The following is a 24,747-nucleotide window of genomic DNA, read 5'->3' as shown; positions in this document are numbered from 1 at the left end:
TAGAAGAGGGGATGGATGTTGAGCAGATGTGCTGGCTACAGGTGAATCCACATGGCACCGCCCTTCTCCAAGCATCTTCCCAACTCTGCTTTCTATCCTGGACACTGACCTCAGCCAATGGAGGACAAGGGTCAAAGGATGTAGGAAGGGAGAAGCATGAAATTGGATTATTCTCCTGGTGCCCTCCCAGAAGGGATCCTGGGGGCTGCCTACCTCCCTTGCCTGAAGGTCACAGTTCAGTCTCTCCAGATTCCAGTAACTGTTGCAGAAAAATGTGTTACAGCTCAATGTTATAGCTCAGTGTTACAGCTCAGTTGTGGCAGCAACCTGGATCTGGGCAAGAGACCAAGCAGCACTCAGAGAGTTGGAGAACTCAGGTTTATTACACCAGTGGGCCCAAAGGAGTTAACACTCCAAGCTCTGGACCCTGTCTGTAGGTTTACACAGGCTTTTATAGGCTGCCAGTATACACTTTGCAACATCATCTGCAAATGAAGTATAATGAAAGTTGACTAATTAGGAACAAGATTTGTAGAAATGGAACAATCAGGAGGGAGAGAAATAACCAATCAGGAGTGAAGGAAATAACCAATCAGGAGTGAGCTCAGGGAACCAATAGAATTTTAGGGGTAAGTAAGCTGTTTCAGAGGCAAAAAGTGAGGTAGAGCCTCTGGGCCAGGGAACCGGATGGTGCTGGCAGGAGAGTAGTGGCCCTGCCTTGGGGGTCCTGCCTGTCTTTTTATGGGGATTCCAGCCTCATAACTAATCCCTCCCTTTGCCCCTCAGGCCTAAGAAAGGGAATCCTGATGTTTATGTGCCCAGAGGGACTCTACTGACCTTTGACCCTTCCCACACCCCTTGTTGAATTCCCTTCCCGTCACCCAGTTTGCCATTTCTTTACTCAAGGTATCGTGCCTTATACAATAGCACAAACAAAAGATGGCCACTGAGATGTTCATTCTACTGTTATTTCTTGATTAAATATTTTTGCTAAATGACAACTCTTGGTCATGCCTTGTGGTTCTCCGTGTATCTTTGATGCTTCATCTAGTCACAGCTCATTAATTAAAGTGCTTTCTAAGAACTGTTCCTAGCAGCACGGGCTTTGGCTGCACTGCAGATGCAGAAGTCACACAAGGAGCCCACAGAGCCCGTGCAGATCAGAGAGTTAGTGACTTGGGCCACAGAGAGAAGAAGCCAAGCCAAAACCCACTAAGAGAAGGGGAGACGTGGAAGAGGCACACATTCCAGACAAGCTGAGATTAACATGCCCCTTGTGCGGCATCTACAGAGGAGATAAGAGATTGTTGAAATCATTGCCCTTTTTCATTCTCCTGAGTTAAAAACACTGACAGCAAACTAGGACAGCAAATATGAGCATAACCAATGATAAATTTAGCAGGAATGGGAAAGTCCACAGTGCCAGCCATGGACTCTGATTTTCCCACCGTGCTGTAAGCCCCTTGAAGGCAGGGACTGGGTTTATCTCAGTCACTATTTTGCCCCCAGCACTCAACCCAGTGAGGGGCAGAGAGAAGCTGAGTGAATTACTGAGTGAATTACTGAGTGAAGCAAGCTACTAAAGGTGTTATAAATCAACTCTGAGACTTTGCGCAGAGAAAACTTGACTTAGTGTGTTGCTGTCCCTGGAGGGAAGCTTCATCTCTGGTTCTTGCTGGGGGCCCAACACAAGGCTAGATGTGGAGAGTGCCCCATGGGCAGGTATCTCCTTAGCATGATGCAAGGGGTTCTAACCTAGGACATACAACCATAGATAGAAGCTCACATTTTGATTTAATCAAACAAGTACTCAAAGTAACTCAGGTATCATGGAGGATCGCCCTGCCCCATTAGGTCAAGCTATCAAGCTATCAAGGTATCATCTGCTTGAGTTCCTGTGTGGTACGTGGTGAAAGGTCCATCCATGTCCTCCAGAACATGTTTGCAAATCCCAAGGTCATCTTTCTACAAGTCACTCCTGGCTCTGATTCTAGTGAAGGCGAACTCTTGTTCTCCACTCTGCTTTCCGCCAAAACATGTAAGAACCCTTTTTCCTTAATTACTCACCCTAAACCTGCACACACCCCCAAAAAAAAGGCACATGCACAAATTAGCTGAAAGTAGTCAGCTTTCAAGGAAATTCCGGGGTCCACTGTCATAGCAGACACAGTAGATATCAGACCGCCCTATTCTTCTATTCTTTTTTGTATCTTACTTTTTATTGAGCTATAATTCACATATCATAAAATTCACCCTTTAAAGTGTACCATGCAGTGGTTTTTAGTATATTCATAAGGTTACCCAACCATCACCATTATCTAATTCTAAATTTTCATCGCCCCCAAAAGAGATCTGTAACAATTAGCTGACTGTCCTGTTCTTAGAATGTCACTTAGGTATTTCTGCCAACTTGACTTTCTGACCTCCCAATAGGCTGCTTTCCACCCTCTGACCCCCACTTCCTCTCTTTGGGCTGTCAACCTTTCTCCTTTTCTATCAGTATTTTTAGCTGAAAGGGAATCAGGTATGGCAGTGCTGTCCAATAGAAATATAATGCAAGCCACAGAAGTAATTTAAATTTTTCCAGTAGTCACATTTTTAAAAAGTAAGAAAATAAATAAGATTAATTTAAATAATGCATTTTATTTAATGCAACATATGGAAAATATGATCATTTCAACATGTAACCAATGTAAAAGTTATTAATGAGGTAATTTTCATTACTAAACTTTTGTTGGTTTTTTTGGGGGGGGCAATTAGGTTTATTTATTTATTTATTTTAATGGAGATTGAATCCAGGATCTCATGCCTGTTAAGCCTACACTCTACCACTGAGCTATACCCTCCCCCCTTGATGACTTATTTGTATGTTATTTCCTTGCAGAAGTCTTCCATGATCTGCCTCCTCAAGGCCAGTCCCTCCCTTCCACCTCAATTATTCATCACAGTACTCGTTTAATTCCTCTGTAGCACTTACCACAATTCATCATTTTCTTTTTTATATCATACAGCCAATGTCTCTATCTCACACTGGATAAACTTTGTGAGGATGGTGCTATAGACTGAATTATGTTCTCCCCAAATTCATAGGTTGAAGCCCTAACGTCCTCGCCACCACCCACTATGTGTTGGTATTTGGAGACAGGGCCTGTGCGAGGTGATTAGGTTTAGGTAAGTTCATGAGAGTGGGGCCCTTGTGATAGGACCGGTCCTTATAAGAAAAAATATCAGAGCTCTCTCTCTCTCCCTCTCTCTTTGATGTGAGGACGCAGTGAGGAGGCCTGCAGTAAGCTCTCTTCCTGCAGTCCAGGAAGATGGCTCTCACCAGAACCTGATCATGCTGGCACCCTGATCTCTGATTTCTGGCCTCCATAACTGTGGGAGAATGGATTTCTGTTGTTTCAGCCATCCAGTTTATGGTATATTGTCATGGCAGCCTGGTGACTAAGATAGATGGTGATCACATCTACCTTTCACACCAATATAACCCAAGTACCTAGCACAGTGCCCTGGGACATAGTATGATCTCAGTAAAAATTTGGCAAATGAAAAAATGAATAAGTAGATAGGGATGCCAAAAATTATTAAGGTGTAGCTACCTAGACAACTCACCTAGAATAGTACCCACTGGGAAATTTTCTCTCTGGGGATTCTCACCAGACTTGGAGATTGTCCTCTTTGGGATATAGGACAAAAACACAAATGAGATTTGCTCACAGCTGTTGTTCAGGGGACAAGTACTGAAACTCAGTTCTCTTGTCTGTGAAATGGGGATAAACAGATTGACCCTGGGAGCCATTTATTCATTCAGCAGGTACAGAGTGCCCAGTGTGTAGCAGGCCCTGTCCTAGGTGTGGAGATTGGACAGGTCACAAAGCAAAGTTCTTGCCCTCACTGATTTTGCATTCTATCAGAGGAGACAAATATTTAAAAATTAATGTCCCAATATGTCATACAATGTCAGGAAGCAGTAGGAACAATGAAGAAAAATACTGATATATCCCAGTTAAGGTGTCTCAAATATAATAAGTTGTCAATAAATGGTAGCCTTATTCAAGCTGTCATTTACTATACAGTATCTAAAGTGATCCTTTCAAAATCTGTCAGTTCATGTCAGTCCTTTGTTCAAAACTTTCTAATCACAGCCCATTACACTTAGAATAAAAGCCACAGTCTTCACCATGGTTTAAAGCAGGGTTTTTCTACTTGGACACTGGTGATGGTGGGCCTGGGTATTCCCTTCTTGTGCAGCTGTCCTGTGCCTTGTAGGATGTTAAGCAGCATCCTTAGACTCTATGCACCAGATGTTGGTAGCACCACCCAATTGTGGCAACCAAAAACGTCTTCAGTTATTGTTGGATGTCCTCTGGGGTGGGGGGAGAATCACCCCAGTTAAGAACCATTGGTCTAAAGGCCCCACATGAACTAGCTTTGAACCACTGCTCTGATTACCTCCTATTATTTCCTCCCTCACTTACTCTGCTGTGGTCAAAATGGCCTCCTTGTTCTTCCTCTAACAATTACGTCCCTGAGAGCCTTTGCACTGCTCTTCCTTGTGCCTGTGCAGACTTCCCTGGGGTACCTGTTCCACTGGTTTCTGCTCAGTGTTGCCTTCCCTGACCTTCAAACAGAACACAGCATCCTCCTCCCCATCACCTTCTGCTTCACAGCACCCATCACCACTTGATACCACATGCATTTATTTGTGCATTTACTGAATGTATCCCCTCTCCCTCTATAATGTAAGCTCCATGGGACAGGGACTTGGATGTTTTTATGTACTGCTGTACTCCCAAGGTCTAGAAGAGTACATAACACATAGTAGCACTTAATAAACAGCTGTTAAAAGAATGAATTAATGAATAAATGGATGATTATTAGAAGGATTGGCAGGCAACACAGAATGGAAAAAGCAGGACATGTGTGGGATGAAGAAGAAACTAACTGGACTGGAATACATGGTAGATCCTGAGCTTGGGCTTGATTGAATGAGAACAAATTATAGAGATTATTGAAATCCAGGTAGGATACTTCATACAAGTACTTACCATACATGTGGGAGCCAGAGGAGGTTTGTAAATGGGGAGAGATATGGTAAGGATGGAGTAAAAATTAGAATCCTGATTCCAATTGGAAAACAATGGAATGCAAGTCTGGATCCAAACTAGAAAATAACAATGTTTCATGTGTGAGTAGGGATGGCAAATAAGTTCCTATCTGGTGCTGTCTCCAGTTGATTAGGAGTGTTGAGACAAGTGGGTTCTAAGGGAGAGAGTGCATTGATTGAACAATGTCCATGGTAGCATCAGAAGCGTGCTGTGGCAGGGTTGTCAAGGGCTCTCCATCCCTGTTGGAAGGAACTAGGTCATTGGTGGTGATTGTTAATGAAACAGAAAATAAAGAACTTCTATAAATTAGAGATCTATTGGATTTCTGGGCATTATTTTAGTCAAATTTGGTAGGTAGCATCTTGCACTATTGTATGTTAGGAGCAGCCAAGTGAGTTTTTGACTAAGTGTTGTCAAGAAGGACATCCTCAGTCAGGAAACACCTTTCCTATGAAAAAGAGAGATGTCCAGCCTTTCTTAGATGAAACTATAGATAATGATAGGGAGCAGGAACTAAGCCACCCTGGGATAATGGGGCTACATCTCCAGATAGTTTCCCCTTCTTTGTGTTACGTTAATCTTAAGTAAATTTACTTTTTATGTAGTAGGGTGTTTTTTTTTTAAAAATGGAGTTGCTTAACATGTTTTTACAAGTGTTATTTCACTTGTAAACTTTCTTGTGAAATATGTGGTTGGAACCTTTAAACAAAAAATTCCATTAACCAAACCACGTGGAAACAAAGGAGAATAAACAAAAGAATCCATCCTCAAAAAGGAGTAATGTATGGTTCTGTTTATTTAAAGTGAAAGCCAGGCAAAACTGATCTGGGGTTTTTAAAAAATTTTATTTATCTATCTTAATTTTTTCTTACGTTTATTTATTTATGTCTTTTAGAGAAGGTACTGGGGATTGAGCCCAAGACCTTGTGCATGCTAGGCATGTGCTCTACCATTTGAGCTATACCCTCCCTCTCAACCTCTAATATTAGAAGCCAGTATAATAGTTATGGAGTGGGGATGACTAGGAGGAGGCACAAGGGAGATTTCTGGTGAACTAGTCATGTTATATTTCTTGATCTGGGTATTAGTTGCATGAGTGGATTCACTCTGTGAAAATTCATCAAGGTGTACACCATAAAAGTCAAAAAATAACTAAGGAAGTTTCTCTGTAATGTACACAGCAGACTGATATTCTTAAGACTATTATTTATTTCCTTAAGCAGCTCCATCAGGTGAAATATACACAAGTCATTGATTTACAAAGATTGACAGTATTCAGATGGAACATGGTGAATAGGAAAAAAAAAGCCCCTGTGCTTTAGAATCTAATGATTCTAATCACACCTCTGCTTTTGTTAGTTTAGTGATGGTGGAAACTTCACATTCTTTGAAGCTTGGTTTCCTCACATGTAAAATGGGAATAAAAAGATATATTTTCACAGGAGCCAACTAAAAGAGCTCCAAGTGGCTGAATAACTTACGTAGATATTTATGCATAGAGACTTCCTTCCAAGGAGTACAGTATGGAAGGGTGAGGACAAAGAGTAACTTTACAGTGGAGAAACCTGACAACATTACTCCATCCAGGTGATAAAGGGCAACGTAAACATTCATCAGTCTTGTCAATAGTATGTACTCTTAATAAGATGTAATGAATATGGCACTTTACCTGTCATCTCCTTCCTCAAACCATGACCCCAGTCCAATTATCAGACAAGTTCCAATAGAAGAGCATCCTATAGTATATCTGACCAATACTCTTTAAAACCATCAAAGATACCAAAAACAAGGAAAAGTATGAGAAAATGTCACAGCCAAGAGGAGCCTAAGGAGACATGATGACTAAATATAACGTGCGATCCTGGAGCAGAAAAAGGACATTAAATAAAAAGCAAGGAAATCTGAATGAAGTATGGAATTTAGTTAATAACGATGTATCAATATTGGCTCATTTTTCAAAATTGAAGTTTAGCTGATTTACAATGTTGTGTTAGTTTCTGGTGTACAGCATGGTGATTCAGTTATACATATATATTCTTTTTCATTATAGGTTATTATAAGATAATATTGGTTCATTAACTGTAGAAAATGTAGCATACTAATATAAGATGTTAATAATAGAGGAAACTGTTTGCAGGGTATATGGGAACACTCTATACTGTCTTCCTAATTTTTCTGCAAATTTTAACTGCTTAAAAATTAAAATCTATTTTTTTAAAAAACATCCACTTTACCTTGGTATCTTGGGCATGAAATGAGGTAATATATATAAACATAAGGCTCTCAGACTATTGAGACCTAGTTCCCAGCATTATCTGAGACACAGGAGATAGAAGAGTGAACGAGGTAACCCAATAGATTGCCTTCCCTGATGGAGGTGACCTAGTTCTTTCTCTTACTGCCTGTGTTTGTCCTCGATGGAGGGTTCACTAAAGAAGGGACTTTGAGTTATCTGGAAACATAAATATGGCCTGTAGTTCCTAGAACTTTTCTAGTTATAACATTCATCACTTTGTAATGTAATGATTTACTTAATGTATATTTTCTGCCAGACCAGGGTTTCCCCACCTCAGCACTACTGCCATTTGGGGCCAGATCATTCTTTGTGGTGGGTCCTGCCCTGGGTGCCATAGGATGCTCAGCAGCATCCCTGGCATCTACCACTGGATACCAATAGTACTCTCAGCGTTGACAACCAAAAATTTCTCCAAACATTGCCAAATATCCAGCGGGCCAAATTCATCCCTGGTTGAGATCCCTGACTTAATGTTTTTCAAGCCTGGCTGCACTTGAAATCACTTGGGGAACTTTAGAAACTATTGCCAGTACTTGGCCCCAGCCCAGACCAAATAAGTAAGACTGTCCAGTGGTGGGACCTGGGCACTGACAATTTTTAGAGCAGCCCAGTGATTGTAGTGGGACTCAGCATTGAGAGCCTCTTACTGTCCTAGGCAGTAAGTTCCATAAAGGTGAGGAGATGTCTCTCTTTTATGGTGGTATTTCTAGAACCTAAACAGTGATCCCTGAGTGAATGAAGAATGAATGAATGAATGAATGAAGGTGAAGAAAGACAGGAAGAAGTATCAGAAGTTAAGAGTGGCATCTAGAGAAAGCCATAGAGCCATTTTTTTTTTTATGGTCATGGATACCAACTGTTGAATATATTCTTCCTAGTTTCTTTCTTTCTGAGGATGTAGGCATTTAAGATTAAACAAAAAAAAAGTATTCCCTGAGTCTCTGCAAAGATATCTTTAGAGGAAATGGGGTTGGGAGTCTGAGTCCCCTAAGTACTGCTAAGAAGAAGTTTTCCACCCTTGTCTGGATACTAAACTCACCTCCTTCTAATGGCCTCTGGTCTTGGCTAGGGATTTCTAAAATTCCGGCCATCTCAGCTGACCTAACATCACTCCCATCAGCATCAATTTCAGGGAAGTCAGTATTGAGAGTCATGTCCAGTGTTTCTTAACTGATAATACCCTCAACAGGTGTAATATGAAATTTTGGACAATTATGATGGATTTTCTGTGGCATTTGAGAATCTATTTCCCCAACTTCATGACAATCTGATGGCAGGCTGAGCTGAGCTGATCAGGAATTTTTTCGGTCATGAGATGCAGAAAAGGAGATATAGGTAGATCTATAGGTAGTTGCCAAAGTCTTAGGATGAAAGGCATGGGTACTGAATGGAGGTGAGGATTGGGCAAGGTGTTGGTCATGGGTAACTGAAAGGAGGGTGATGTCATTTAAGAGAAGGAGGAATTCTAGAAGGTGAAGAAATTGGAGGCAATTAGTGATGAATTCTGTTTGAATTTCGGGTGGCAGTAGGTGGAGTTCAGGAGAGCCACTAGGGCTGGACTGTGGTTTAGGAATCTAGGCACTTGCTCAAACCCAGCAGGGCTACTTTGATTGGTTGATTATTTCACAGGAAGACTAGGAGTTGCTTCCTCATTCACCACTGAGAACAAACCCATTACATTTTCCTTCTGGAATAGTGGCTGTAAGTAGTTTGTGCTGTTGCATGGGTGATGGGAGTCCACTCTCTGTGAAGGGAGTTGGCATCAGTAATGGGGACCCCTCTCTAGCAGAGCTTTCATCACTGGTGTCCCCATTTTGTGCACCACCCACACCCCTGCCAAGTGCTCAAGGAAACAATAAATCTACAACAGTAAAAGAACATGAAAAAGCAAATCTGGGTTTGAGAGAGAACCCTAGCACATCCCAGCTGAATAGCCTTGAATCAGTACTTAATCTCTTGGCACCTGAGTTGCCCATCTTAGCATAGAAATAACAACAGTATGAAAGAATTATTCATGAAGGTTATGTTCCAGGAAAAATGCATTTATTTTCCTTAAAAAATGGACATGAAAGATCTAGCTAGTTCCCAGGGCCTCACCACCCAACAGTCACAATCATGGGCAAGGGAGGTAGGGTATCAGTGGTACAATTGCCAAGTATTTGCTCTGCTTGGATTGGGAGCTTAGCCTTGTGTGACTCTCGGGGAAGTATTCAATGCACTGGAGTTTTATTTTATTTATCTACTGTTTTATTAAACCTTTATTGTATAGGGTAGAGGCAAGAGTCAACATAAGGGTGGCAAGAGTGTGAAGGAAAAGCTGGGCTGGTCTAACAAGAGAACTCACAAGTCTAGGAATGTGAAGGAGAGGCTGGGCTGGTCTAACAAGATAACTCACAAATCTAAGTATTGGAATACTGATCTGAGTTCTGCTAGACTAACTTGTAAATCTAGGTTAATTAGTGTTGGTTTGCTGTTTATGTGTTTTTGCTAGCCAGCTGGATTTTCAAAGATACATATCTGGCTTTGGAATGTTGGTTTGCTGCCTCCCCGCCTCCACTTTTGTGATGATAATGCTGCTAAAGCTGTTCCATGCCTATTGGCCGAATACCCCAAGCTTGTACTTTACCCTATAAAACCTCACGTGCACATCTCGAAGGTGCTCAGAGCTTCGGAGCAGAAGCCCCTCTGAGCCTGCCGGCGTAATACATCTGAGTACCCCAACCCTCCGAGTGGTGCTTGTTTCTTGACTGGCCTGTCATTTCCATAACAAGAGCACATGCAGTCTTTCTTTACAGAGTGGGTGTGTTTCATTCAAGGGCCCTAGCCATAAAGAAATCCTGAACTTGAATTATTCACAACTTGCCAAATTTAAGACTTGACCCAACAAATGACGCGTTCTGTTTCTGTTCGGCAGCTAATCTGGTACCCCCACGTGGTAACAGCATAAATCCACTTACCTTTAGCCCACCATCTTTGAAACTTTGCAATTCTTAACTCTTCTGAATTAAAGTGACTCACATTGTTTCTATTTTGCACACTAATTGAGACTTTATTAATATTTTAGAATAAATTGCTGTTTCAGATTCACTTCAGTTTTGTAAAAATGGGACTCTAGAAGTCATTAGTTGCTCTAAGTTGATGGATTTCCAGGCCACTAGGGATAGAAGGATCTCAAAGGGCAGAGCTTAAAACCAACCCCAGCAACCCTCCTACCCTCCAGTGGGGCAGGCATCCAACTCAACAAGTGTTTGTTGGGCACTCATTTTGAGTCAGGAATCCTTAATACTAGTGACATAGGACTCTCTCTGCATTTTTAAGGCATTGAGGCCAGTGTCTCTTAAATGCCCATTTAGCCAACACATGCTTTTTACTGATCACCTAGAATATGCTAAGCCATGAGATCTGAAAGAACTGAATATTTTATGCTCCAGGTATTTATATGCTGAGTCCTGCCTGGGTTCTTACTTACTTCTGCCAGTCCCAGCTGAATGACTTAACCCTCCTGTGTTTCACTTTCCTCCTCTATAAAGTGATGAAAGGAAAATGACCTATCTCCCAGGGTGGTCAGAGGACTCAGTGAGTTAATATGCATGAGGCTGGCTGGAACTTGGTAAGCATTCCACTCGTACTAGGTATGATAATTGGGTAACTTAGGAAAAACTTTGACTTTTCACAAAGGCCTCCACCTCATCTTTGGGTTTCTGGAGTGCACAAAGGTTATTCTGACTGGGAGTGGCTCCCCAGCTATGCATTTCCCAAGGTCCTCTGACCTCTGCACAGGCCCATAGCCCTAAGATACTAGGGCTAGCCTGATCTGACACTTTAAATCAGAACTGACTTCCTGTTAGATCCAAGATACTGATAACAGTCAGTGTGATATGTAAAACATCCTCTGTTTTGTTGAATTCCAAGGTCAGTTTAGGAGGGAGTTACTGTTATCACCCTACTTCCTGGATATGGAGGTGGAGGCTCCACCTGACTATGTGTAACACTGCCCAAGGCTCATGCATGGAAGAAACAAAATCAAGCAGTCTGAGTCTTAATGAGATGTTTAGCTGGCTGTCAGTAGAGGTAAACTCCCCATTTACCAGTATCATGCAGGGAAAGGCCTGAAAATCAGGAAGGATGACATATCTGTGGGACCAACTGACGTCCTTCAATGACTCCTATTCTTGGGCTCTCAGATGTCTGATATTCTTTACTGGGCGTGTTTTCCCTAACAAACTAATAGCCCCAGGTAATGCCTACTTTATCAGAGTCAAACCCCATTGCCGTTCAAGGACCCTAAATCTCTTACCTCACCTACAACCAATCAGAGACTTGTGCACAAGCCAATCAGTCACCTTGTGACTTGACCTTATAAAATACCCCAACAACTAGCCCTCAGTGCTCATGTAGGCACCCCTCACCTGTGTGGCCCACTGTTGCTTATGACAGTGAACCCTAATAAACTCCTTTCTATTCTTATACTTAGTCTCTGGTAAATTCTTTTACCAACCTGCATGTCATTGGCTCACTGACCAGCCGCCCCATTGTGTCCCACAACAATAATCTTAAAAAGAAAATCTATTACAGTGATTACTTGGAACAGGTACTGTTAAGGACATCACAAATATTAGCTGGTATAGGCACCTTTATTAAACCCATTTTACAGATGACACTGAGGCACAGAGAGGTTAAATAACCTGATCAGGGTTGCACAGGCAGGGATGGTGGCTCACCACCAGGCCTGTAAGCTACTCTTTCTTGCTGGTAAGAACAAGTAGATGGCTTCATGAGAACTCTGGCTTTCTTAATTCACTTTCAAATACAGCAGATCCAGACTGAGTAAGGAGAGATTTTAATCTAAAGGGTTGTTGCCGAGTCCAAACTAGTTCTGCTCGCCACACGACAGGCCAATAAATAGGGAGACGAGGTGTTGGGGCAAGGAATAGCTACTTTATTTGGAAAGCTGGAAGACAGGATGGCAGACTAAAATCTTGGAGAACCGTCCTGCTCTAGTCAGAATGCAGGATCCTTTCATACAAAAAATAAGGGAGGAGGAGGAAAAATAAGGGAGAGGGTGTGGTTGATTGTTGTAATCTTCTTGCTGCAGTCATTCTTTGTTCTTGCAGCCATCCCCAAGGACTAGGTCATGGTGTCTCTGTAAACCTCCAACAAAACAAAGATTATTCTCTACTACAGGGTTACTCTGGGGGCAGGTGGAGGACTATTGAGGTGAGGGGAACACTCTGATCACAGGTCTGTCAGTATTTCAAGGGTTAGACAAAAAAGAGTTTGCTTTCCTGGGGAGGGTAAACAGGTCTAGAAAGAACCAGGTGAAGGGAATGTGGGCGGGCCAGGAGTGATCAGAAGAGAGAACGCCTTCCCCTGAGGCTGGCCTGTTCTCTGGAGGGGCTCTTTGCTGGCTCAGGCTCAGGGTGGGCCAGGACCTGGGGGGAAGGTAAGAATCTATACCAAAGTTTGGTTAAGAAATATTTTGTTCTAAAGACTCACTGGGGACAAACAGTTCAGCTAGTCATTAATGAACAGAAAAATGGGAATTTGGGTCTGGCCTTGTCATAAGTAAACGAGAAGGGCATCCCTGAGTCTTAGCTAAGTCGTACGGAGAAGGTGATGTCTTTGCAGGAAGCTGTTTCCCAAAACACAAAGAGTGGGGGCATTTCTTAACTTTCACTCTTTTCCAGGATTATAGGGCTTGATAAAGTTCAACATGTCATTACTCGGTTTGTAGCTAGCTCTCTTCCTAGAAACTGTCTGAAGAGAGTTAGATCCTGAATTTGGATCCTGAAGCTGGTCCACAGCACTACTTTTGAAAATGTCTGCAGATCATTCTCTACACAGAAAATGGGGTCAGGATCAAAGCATCTCTCCTTTTGTTCACTGAGTGTAATGTTTCCCAGATTCATCCTTGCTGCAGTGTATATCAGAACCTCTTTCCCTTCTACTGCTGAATAATTTTGCATTGTATGGATAGACCACATTTTGTTTATCCATTCATCCATTGGCGCACGACCCATTTTCATCTTCCTTGGCAGGTGCCCTAGCTGAGTGTTTATTTGCTGTGTGGAGCTAAGGGCCGTAGCTTCCATCCCTGCACCACAGGACGATTCTCTCTGTGCAGAGGGAACATCTGATATTGTGAAGGAAAAGCTGGGCTGGTCTAACAAGATAACTCACAAATCTAAGTATTGGAATACTGATCTGAGTTCTGCTGGACTAACTCATAAATCTAAGTTAATTAGTGTTGGTTTGCTGTTCATGTTTTTTTTTTTTTTTTGCTAGCCAGCTGGATTTTCAAAGAGATATATCTGGCTTTGGAATGTTGGTTTGCTGCCTCCCTGCCTCCGCTTTTGTGATAATGATGTTGCTAAAGCTGTTCCATGCCTATTGGCCGAATACCCCAAGCTTGTACTTAACCCTATAAAACCTCATGCTTGGAGGTGATCAGAGCTTCGGAGCAGAAGCCCCTCTGAGCCCGCCGGTGTAATACATCTGAGTACTCCAACCCTCCGAGTGGTGCTTGTTTCTTGGCTGGCCTGTCATTTCTGTAACAATATGACAGAAACCTGTCAGGGGAACGGGGGACTTTAAAGTCCATGGCTCCAATACGTCTAGCCAAGCGAACCAGGAGGCAGAAGCACAGGATGGGGTGCATGGCAAATGGGAGGGGCCCTGTGTGAACACCTGGCCTCACCCAGCAGAATGTGTATCACCTGGCTCCAGGCCCCCTCTTCACTCCAATCTGGGTCTGAGTTCATTATTTTCAGGTTAATTCATTTCTTTCCTTGCTGAGCCAAAAGAGACTCATTTGGGGCTTGGCTTCTTTATACCTTCTTCTGTCCCTACACCGATAAAGGAGAAGTGGCATGTCTGGGATGGAGAAGAGGCATGCACTTGGATTTAGGTTCTGGCAAAGAGTCTATGTCCATCCCTACCTCTGTGACCTTGACCTCTCTCGTTTTGTTTCCCCATCTGTACAATGGGGATGATAATCTCGACTGTAGACTTTGGGAGAAGAATTTTACAAGACCAGATCTGACCACCAGTGACATTTGAGGATTTCCAGGGAGAGGCCTTGAGCATTGCACCCACCGTTTGGTGCAGCTGCCTCTGTCCAGGATCCAGCCTCATCCTTGCAGACCCAGAAGTTGGATATGTCCAGCTGCAGGTCCATTTCTACAGGCCAAAGCCACATTTGCTGGGCTCACAAAGCTGTTAGGCACATATAGTATTGTACATTAGGACCAGAACTCTAACGTGCTGATTTACACCAAGGCAGAGATCTGTCACATGGCCCAGATACCTGTGTCTGTTTTAACTCGTACTGTTTCCTCCTTTGGCCAGGCCCAGGGAGGAAACCACACACATGCAGGGAGCTGTTTCCTGGGCACAGGTGCACGTGGACATACAAGAAAGAAGGAGATGGGGCAAAAGTTAAACGCAATCAACTATGGTAACCAGATGCCTTCATCTGATAGTAGGCATGTCTGAGGGGCAGCAGTGGCCACACTTCTTGCTAAGCCTTCAATCTCTCAGGCAGGGTTTGCAGATGCCAGCCACAATGGCCTCTCAGGTACACTTTCTCCTGTATGGACCCTGGTTAATCTCTACTCTGGCATGACATTTTAAAGAAGAGTCATTACACAAGGAAAATAAGTACTTTCTTGTAGCAAAAATGGAAAACGTTGTAAGACAAAGCCTCCTCCGTTCTGCCTCTCCTCCTAGGGGCAACTACTGTTACCATTTTGGTGCCTCTCCTTCCAAACCCTTCCTTTTATATTTGCATGCATAGGTAGGTATAGAATTAGTTTCCTCCACCCGTTTTGGGGCATAAATTGGATTCTCTGTAAGAAGTGCTACACTGTAACTTATTTTATTTCACTTAACAGAGTATCTTGGGGCAATATTTATGCCAGTTTATATATAGTTTTACCCCACTTAAAAAAAATTGGTGTCATATTCCATCATAGGTACCATAATTTATGTAACCATTCTCCAATTCATGGATGTGTAGGCTATTCATTCCTTCTGCTGTTATGTACAGGGCTGTAGGAACACCATTTATCTTTGAATATCTATATGTTTTTCCTCTAGGACAGATAGTCAGACTTTTTGGGTCAGAGGATATGTACATTTAAATGGTTGCAGATTTTAGTCCTTCACATTTAACGACAATGTATGTGAATGCCTGTTTCGTGTCCTTTTGCCTTCTGATGGTGACTGTCCTCTCTTTGGAGACAGTAACACTTCTGATCAGATCCCAGGCAGGTCTTCTCAGCTTGGAAGTCAGACACTTTTTCTGATCACTTACATACTGATCCTCGAGTTGATTATCAGGAAAACTGATTTCCCAAGTTTTCCAATTTTTAGGGCAATGCATGACTTAGCCCGCGACTGCTGACAAGACAGATACCTCAAGGTTTACAGGAAAGATTGCCTGACACAGCCGATGTGAAGATGCTCTCTCATCTTTAGTGCTGTAGGCATAGTAATTGTTACACGTTTATTCTGGTATAGCTCAAAGGGTGATTTTATGTCCATGTTGTCATCTTCAATTTCAGACGTCTACTCTTTGCACTTGTGGGTGTAAAACGTTTTTTCCAGGGTCTGTAGTGTCCTCCACAGAGAGCTGGGTAAACTCCCATCTCAAATTCTGACACGTATTTCACATGAAGTTTTATTCTCTGGTTTCATGAAGCAGCATACTGAGGGATTTCTGTCTGGTTTCTGTTGCAGGTGTCTTTCTAGGGTTGATGTCTATTCAATGGCTTGGGAGAAGGCCATGAGTAGGGAAGAAGTTCTGAGGAGGTGAGAAGGGTGGGTGGCTATGAACCTTCATCTTTCATAATCCAGAAGGAACTGGCCCCTGTGGGCAACCTCTGCTGATGTCCTGTGTCCTCTTTGAAGCAGGACTTGACACATTGTTACATTTTTAAAAAGCAAAACCAACTCCAAAGTATTAGTTGGTAATGAATGTTTTACTGAAGATTTTACAGAATGATGGAGATGATTACATCAAGTACTACACACCACAGATGAAAAGAAAAGCTTCCATTAATTATCTTAGTTTTCCTCCTACGTTCTTCAGCCACCAGCCACCCCTGCACCATGCCCTCTATCAGCAAATCTCCTTCCACTTATGCCCCAACTCAAATTCTACCTCACCTCTCTACTTTTTTTTTTAAACAGAGAAATTTTTCTGTTGTGGCTTCATGTTGCATTTTTCCACTAAGCAAATGAAGAAACTTCCTCAAGATCCACTGTCTCCAGAGAACATGGACACTCATGCAGTGTTTTCCTTATTCAATCATTTCTCTTACCATTTATGTTAAACCCACTTTCTACTGCCTTGACCCCTTACAGGTAGTGATTCTGGATTTGGCCATGCTTTGTCCAAGTATCTGGATAAGCTGGGATTCACAGTATTTGCTGGGGTTCTGAATGAAGGAGGACCAGGAGCAGAGGAATTACGAAGAACTTGTTCCATGCGCCTCTCTGTGCTCCAGCTGGACATAACCAAACCGCAGCAGATAAAAGATGCCCACAGCAAAGTCATGGAAAAAGTGCAGAACAGAGGTATTGCCTTCAGCTACCTGTGTCCTTGACTGCCCTCCATCTTCCTCACAAACACTGGATCCAGCCTCTAATTACCACTGCCCTCTAGTCTGTCCTGGCTACCGGCCACACCTGGTGACCCCCGTACTGAGCATCTGCCACATAAAGGGCCTCGCGTAGACAAGAAAATGTTAGGGATGAGTTACGCACGGTCTGTCCTTAGAACTTACAGAATTCTTCATCCCGTTTCCTCCAACATCTGCTCGGTCACTCTCCCATTAATTCCTACCCCACCCCCCAATTTCTTTCCTCCCACCAATATTAACATGTATTAGACTTTACAAAATAGCTTTGTAATCAGCGGCCTCCCTTAGCTGCTGCCTTTCTCCTCCCCTTCCTTCATGGCCAAGCTCTCTGGAACCCTGCTGCCCTGGTTTTGCTTCTCACCATGGCTCCCTAAATGGTCTGGCCAAGCTAATCAGTATTATACTAAACACATGATCTTAACTTGTCTGCAGTGTTTAAAGGCATGGCTCATCCTCCCTTGCTTGGGCTTTGGAGTCTCTAGCCCCTCTCTTACCCAACTAGTTCTCTGGTCATTCTTTCTGCTTCTCTTGTATGAACCTCTTCCTGCTTCCCCTATGCCTCCCATAAATGTGCATGTTACTGAGGGCTCCATCCCTAAACCTCCCACTTCCTTGCTTCTACTCCAATACCAGGAATTCTCACCTGGGAAGTGTTTGAAAATACCTGTGGCTGGACCCAGGCTGGGCTACATAGCTGGGGGTTGGGGGGCAGGCAGTGCAAAATGAAAATTATGGGAGGGGGGCTTGTTTAAGACTTTAAGGCGGTGCCAGCAGAAAATTAAACCAAGCATGAGGACTTTCTGAAGCACAGGGCCCAGGGTGACTGCACAGATCACACACTCATCATACCTCCAATCCCCCACCAATCAAATCAGTATCTACGTACAGTAACTCAGCTAATCCTTCAACCATCAGGCCAGTACTGTTGCTCTCCTTTTGCTGAGAATGTCAGCTGTGCAGAAGATCCCATTTGGGGGTCCCAGGTATCAGTACATTTTAAAGCTCCCCAGGTGATGCTGACGCTCTGCCAGAGCTGAGAAACACTGCTATTTAATCCAATAATTTCCCAATCTGTATTACCAACCTAGCCCTCTTCTCAATGCCCCAACCTATATGCTTATAAAATTGGTTACCAGACATCCCACCTCAGTTCATCCCAAATTAACCTCACTAGCTTCTCCTCTGCTGCCAGTCTGCAGGCCAGGTCACCCTCCTGCAGCCCACAGCTCAGACACTGGCACTGCCACCTAATCACTCAAGCTAGCAAGTGGGAGTCACTTAGACCTGCAGTTTACCCTCAATCTCTGCATTCTATTGGTCCCCAGTCCTGTCCAGTCTACCTCCTAGATCTTTGTCATCCTGCCCCTTCTATCATCTCCAGGCAGCTGTGGCTTAACTGGGGCCTCATCTCCCACCTGAGTTCCCACAACGGCCTTGCAATGAAGCTTTCTTTCCCCATCGCTTTCCAAATAAAGAGTGACTTTTACAATGTGCACATCTTACAGTGTCACCCATCGGCTGAAAACCCTTTGATATACAGAACCGCTATGTCTTGGGTTCCTCTCATGAGCCAGGCCTGTGCTTTCTCTCACTGAATGGTTGTATGGTTCTCCATCCAGCACCAAACACCCTAACAAGGATTGAAGGCCATTCAGGATACTGGCCCTTATCGAACCCTTAATCTGCAATATCTGCTAGTCCATTCAGTAAACTCTGAATGGTTTCCAGAGTAGGATGTGTTGGCTCATATCTTGGTACATCCAGCTTCCTCTTACTGATATTTCTCCCTTGCCTCCTCCAGTGTCTCTCTCTAAGACTTCTGCCTTTGTCCAGCTGCAGACTCTACTCCCACAGAACATTAAGCTCAAAGGTAACATCTCTTGTGTGATCCTCCTGGTAATACAGGTTACATCATTCACTTCCTCTCCTGGACATATCTGCACACGCCCGTATTAGTGCATTGTTACATTGATACATCATTACGATCCATCTCCCACACCTCACTACAAAGTTCCTTAGAACCAGAATCATGTTTCCATCAGGATTCTTTCAGATGCAAGTGACACATCACAATTCAAAACTGCTGAAGAATAAAGGGAATGTATTTGCTTATATGATTAAAAAGACCAGTTGGCTTCCAGGATGTCTGGATCCAGGCACTTAAGCAATGTCATCAGGACCTCTGCTCTCCATTAGCTCTGCTTTCTCCTATGCTGGCTTTATTTGGAGGTTTTCCATGAAGCCTCAAGCACTTTCTACTTATATCCTCTTTATAGCTGACATAAGTAATATTATTTCCTTCATTTGGTAGTTGAAGGAGTAGTTATTATATAGACAGCACTTACAAGTGTCCCTGGCATGAGCCAAGCAGTCAATAAGGGCCCCTATTTTCCATTCACTCAAAATTAAGTACAGCCCCTGGCATATAGTGAATACTTAGTAAACATCTGAGAAATTAGAGAAAAATAGATTGTTGTTTAGTAGCAGTTAATTTTCAGCAAGTTTAGCAATGTGTGTTCATTTTCTAGAAAGGTAGTTTTCCTAGACAGGTCTTTTGCTGTTTCATAGGGTTGATTTTGTTCTTCTTATGATTGACTTTGTGGTGTCTTACTCATGGAGATATTCAATAAGATCCCTCTAGTGAGGTCCAGAGGGGCATTATTGACCATACTGAATGATAAAACAGTGGTTCTTGATATGCTAATACCATGCCAGCATCCTGGGATGAAGGGGTCCAAGGTGTGAGCCCATGCTGTTTTGGGGCTAGCATTTTGGAGAGCAGTCCTCTTCTGAGACAGAATTACTGACACACCAGTGTAACACCAACACAGAATTATCTGCTCTTCTCAAGGTCTCTTACCTTCAGCCTCTCAAGTCAAAGAAAAGTGGATCAGTGAAAGAGGGGAGCTTAAAATCACCAAGAAGAATGTTTGCTAAAGAATCCTCTGGGCCCTGTGGATAAACCAGAAAACATTAGCTCCTGTGAGACAGCCAGCAACTGTGCTGCATTCCTACATGACATATTTTAAAATTAGTATGAACATACTGTCAATTATTAATCAATGTTAATTATTTAAAAACTATTATTAAATCCTATAGTTATAAGGGGCTTATTGGCCAGCTTTGAATTCTATGGCAGGAGTTGGCAAGCTGTGGCCCTGTCTGTTTTGCTTTTTTTTTTTTAACATTGTGTTCTGGAATAATTGTCCATTCATGCATAGTTGCAAAGAATGTACAAGGAGATCCTGTGAACTCTTTGCTAAGCCTCCTTCAATGCTAACATCTTGCATAACTAGTAAAGTTATCAAAACCAGGAAATTGGCATTGGTATAAACCCCAGAGTTTATTCAGATTTCACCACCTATACATGCAAGTGTGAGTGTGTGTGTGTGTGTGTGTGTGTAAATCAGCAATTTTATAATGTGTAATTTTGTGCAAAATCATCACAATGAAGATACAGAACTGTTCCATCACCACTGAGGTCTCTCATACAACCTTTTTAGAGCCATATTCTCATCCTTTACCTCTGGCAATCACTAATCTGTTCTCTTATCTCTTTAACTTTGTCAGTTATGGAACATTGTATAGATCTACCACCTGTTTTTGTAGAACCTGTGAGCTAAGGATGGTTTTTATATTTTCAAATGGTTAAAAGAAACCTGAAGATTTTTTGACACATGAAATTATATGGAGTTCAAATAACCAGGTCCATAAATCAAGTTTCATTGGCACACAGCCACTCCCATTCATTTACAGATAGTCTGTGGCTGCTCTCACACTGCAATGGCAGAGTTGAGAGAGTAGGACCTGCAATGGTAAAATATTTACTATCCAGCCTTTTATAGAAAATGTTCACCAACCCCTGTCCTAGGGCATTCTCAAGCTTCCACCTGGTGCATGTGGACTGGTCAAAGTTGCACAACAGGCTGAGTGAATTAAAACCATCACTTGGAGGTGCTAATGGAGACACCCTCTCCTCCCATAACCATTCTCATAATGGCTGTTGAACTCTTACTACGTGTCAGATATCCTCTCACTTAAGGCTCCCAGTCATTACTGAATGTAAATGTCAGACCACAACTCAGGTGTGCAGGAAATGTAACTTTGTTTTCTATAACTCAACCCAGTTTCCTTTTCTGAGCCAGCTTTCTGCCATGTGGTGAAAACCATTTCAGTCATTTTGAGCTTTACACTGCTTCCCCAGGGTAGCATCTTAAATCCCTGGGGATGGGACATTTCACTGTTGATGGTCAGTGCCTCATGCTGGACCCTGCTGAGGCGTCCAACACTCTGTCCAGTGCTCGTGCAGGTTGGCTGCTTCCTACTTCCTTAATGCCATCAGAAAGGCACTGTTGGGGTGGTTCCTCCTGCCATTTCTGTGCCCTTGCTAGCACCGAGGCTCATTCTGCTCCTGTCTGTCCCACAGGTTCTCATACTTGTTTGTGTACCAGGATTACCTGGAGGGCACGCTATACCGCAGTGCTGAGCTTCAACAACAATTTCGGATCACCAGTTTCTGATCCAGCAGGTCTGAAGTGGGGCTCCAGATGTTGCATTTCTAACAAGTTCCCAGTTGATGCTGATGTGGCTGGTTCTGGAACACACCTCAAGAACCGCTGGTCTAAACCATGCCAGGCTCAGGGAACTCAGAAAATCTGCTTCAGGTCTGTCTGGCTGAACACACCCCGGATCCTGTCACCTTGGCTTCTCCGAGGTAAAGAGGACCCAGGTCACTCCCCTCTGCTCCAGATCCCTCTCCCCTAAAACACCTGGAGTTTTTGTATTATCCCTTTCCTACCATTTAGGGTAGTGGTTCCAAAGCTTATTGTATATTGGAATCACTTAGGTAGGGAATTTTAAAAACTACTAATGCCAAGGGCCTCTTTCTCCACCACCCCACAGTTTCTAATTATCTGGGATGTGGCCTGGACATTGGATTTTTAAAGCCCCCCAGGTGATATTACTGCACAGTCAAGGTTGAAAACTACTTGTGGACAGTGATTCTCCAAGTGTGGTCCAGACCTGCAGCATCAGCATCACCAGGGAACTTATTAGAGATGCAGATTCTCAGGCCCCACCCCAGACACACCCCTAATCAGAGTCCATGGAGGTGAGGCCTAGCAACCTGTGATTGAACAAACTCTCCTGGGGATTCTGGTCAGTCAAGGGGATCAGGCCGCTTGGAGAAGGGAATAGGGTTCAGGGAGTCTGCAGTCTTCTTAGCTCTTGGCACTTCTGCTCTAGTTCTCCTGTTTCCCTGCGACAGGGACTCTTGTTGTTGAAGGAAAAGGGAAGACAGGCTCTTCTATCATTGCACTGCATACAAGATATATCATCTTATATCTCCATGTCCTAAAGATGTCATACTGTCTCCATACACTCCTTTGAGAGAGAAACATGAGGTAGAGGCTTATTAAACCTCCTCTTTGCTGTGTCATCCCTCCACTGACAGAGCAAATATCTAGCTGCCTGGATGTAGAAAAGGGCTTTGAGCTAAACGAATATACCTCCAAAAAATCATTGCTTAATATTTCACAAATTTATGCTCCACACAACTCCTCAAGGTAGGTGGTTTTAAGTATTCAAGGAGACTGAGGTTTGAGAGTTTAAGTGGTCTGCTTGGATTCTAAATCTCAATGGGATGCTTATGACGCCAGAGCTTGAAGGGTTAAAAATCTTCCTACTCTTTAGTCTTGCCCAATCTCAAAAATCTCCAAGCCTTTTCTTTTGTCCTCAGGACTGTGGGCTGTGGTCAACAATGCCGGGATCTTTAGCTATCCAGCTGACGGGGAGCTCACTCCCATGACTGAGTACAAGCGATGCATGGCTGTGAACTTCTTCGGGACCGTGGAAGTCACAAAGGCATTTTTGCCTCTTCTTAGGAAATCCAAGGGGAGGCTGGTGAACATCAGTAGCTTGGCAGGTAAGTTGGCCTTTCCCCACAAGGTTGTGGGCGCCAATCATGCAAGATGTGGCTCGCTGCGTTCTTTGTGGGCTGAACGAGAAAGCGTGACACTCAGACAGGGTTGGGTCAAGATTAGTCAATTTGTGTATTTACTGTTGATCTTAATACAATATAACCTTTCTTCCCTCTCAAATGGTTTCATGTACTGACTTTTACCCACCTTCTAACTCATCTATTCATTCCTGGGGATTATAGGGTTCTTACCTATTTTCACAGTGTGACTGCTGACACACAAGCTTCCTAGATTTGGACAGAAACCCCACACACAGTTAATGTCAGCATGACAGGTAATCCGTTTTCAACCCTCCTTGAATTTGCACACTCTGTCGCATTTGCCTGTAAGATGAGTAGGCAGATATCTTCACTCTGCTGGCACCATCATAGCCTTGTATCTCAGTTGGCTGCCTGCTAGTATTTTCCGTAAGATTATTCCCATTGTTTTGCCATCTCAAGGCAGTTGAGTCAGGGTGTGATATTCGTGACTCATCTCTCTCCACTTCAAAGAACAAGTTAGTCAACAACTTGAGTCAAGGGTTTAAAGACCTCCCTTCCATAAAAGATGTCCACGTATGTGATGTTGCATTCTTTCTTCTAGAACAGACATTTTCAAACTGGGGTTCCTCAGAGCCTTACTCAGCTTTGAGTGATGTCCATGGGGTTCTTTTGGGCCACTGCACGGGTGAAAGGAAATCCAAGGGGGTGGACTTGGGACTCCAGGATCCTGCCTTCACACAGAGGAATTCCACTTTTCACTGTTGAATCAGTTGGTTCCAAGGAAGATTTTCTTTTTAATAAAAAGTCCATTTATTTATTTATTTATTTATTTATTTATTCATTCATTCATTCATTCTTTGTGGGTTTGTTTGTTTGTTTTCTTTAAAATGGGGGAAGGAGGTTCTTTGTATTTTCTAGACAATTATTTTTGTCCCTCAAATGTTCTTTCCTGGATTTAACTTAGCAACTTCCTTGAACTCAACTGCTCTGTGACTGTGTCACTAGCATCGCTGGTTGGCCTGAAGAAGGAAGAAAGGGAGGAAGAAAGGAAGGAGGAAGGAAGAGAGAGATGGAGGAGGAGAAAGGATGGGGAGAGAGAAGTCTAAGTCTCTGGTTAAGAGCAACCAGTATTGCATTTTAACTTCCATGAGAACCTCAAAATATTTCCAATTTTTTCGCTACCTTGCTGAAGCAAATAAATCTTGAGAAAACACATTTGCAATATTCCACCCTTATCTTTCTTCTGAACTTAGCCTTTATATTTTTGACCTCTGTGGAAACATCACCTTTCTCAGTTCCCTGGTACGATCTGGTACTTCTGGGAAAGTCCACATGCTCCTTTGAATGCTCACTCATTCAACAAATATTTACTGAAATGACTGCTCATTGCCTTCTCCTTGACACAGTGACAAGGAAGTTTTTCTCGTTTTTCTTTTTATCCTCAACTTTGAGCAGCTTATCCATTCACAAGATTTTACTTTATTTACCACTAATATGCACACTATCTGCTATAGGCCCAGGATCTGGCATGTAGTAGAAACTTAATTAATAAATGAAGGAATCCAAGTGTGCAAATGAATGAATGGGCAAGTGACAAATTTACAATAGAGGATGCCCATTCATACATCTTCAACTTGGGTTCTAAAACTTTTTCTAAACCAAGACTTTGTACTGTCTTGCCACATATTTCCATTGGAGAAAAATGTCTGAGGGTTAAAATAAGTCACACATCTCACTCCT

General features: G+C 42.9%; 1 protein-coding gene across 2 annotated transcripts in view; it reads left to right on the top strand.

Annotated features, from left to right (window-relative positions):
• The window catches only part of HSD17B2 (hydroxysteroid 17-beta dehydrogenase 2), a 55,949-nt gene that overhangs the window by 13,109 nt on the left and 18,093 nt on the right, over positions 1 to 24,747 (top strand). Inside the window, exons 2-3 of one of the 2 annotated variants that reach the window (XM_010980489.3) lie at positions 16,771 to 16,983; positions 22,786 to 22,971. In XM_010980489.3, coding sequence (XP_010978791.1) covers positions 16,771 to 16,983; positions 22,786 to 22,971 — 399 coding nt within the window. The remainder of the gene's footprint in view (positions 1 to 16,770; positions 16,984 to 22,785; positions 22,972 to 24,747) is intronic. The other variant, XM_031457992.2, reaches the window with a different exon arrangement.

The sequence above is a fragment of the Camelus dromedarius genome, chromosome 9, assembly GCF_036321535.1.
Source record: "Camelus dromedarius isolate mCamDro1 chromosome 9, mCamDro1.pat, whole genome shotgun sequence".
Classification (NCBI taxonomy): domain Eukaryota; kingdom Metazoa; phylum Chordata; class Mammalia; order Artiodactyla; family Camelidae; genus Camelus; species Camelus dromedarius.
Note: the sequence above shows the minus strand (reverse complement) of the source record. Positions and strands in the feature narration are given on the sequence as shown.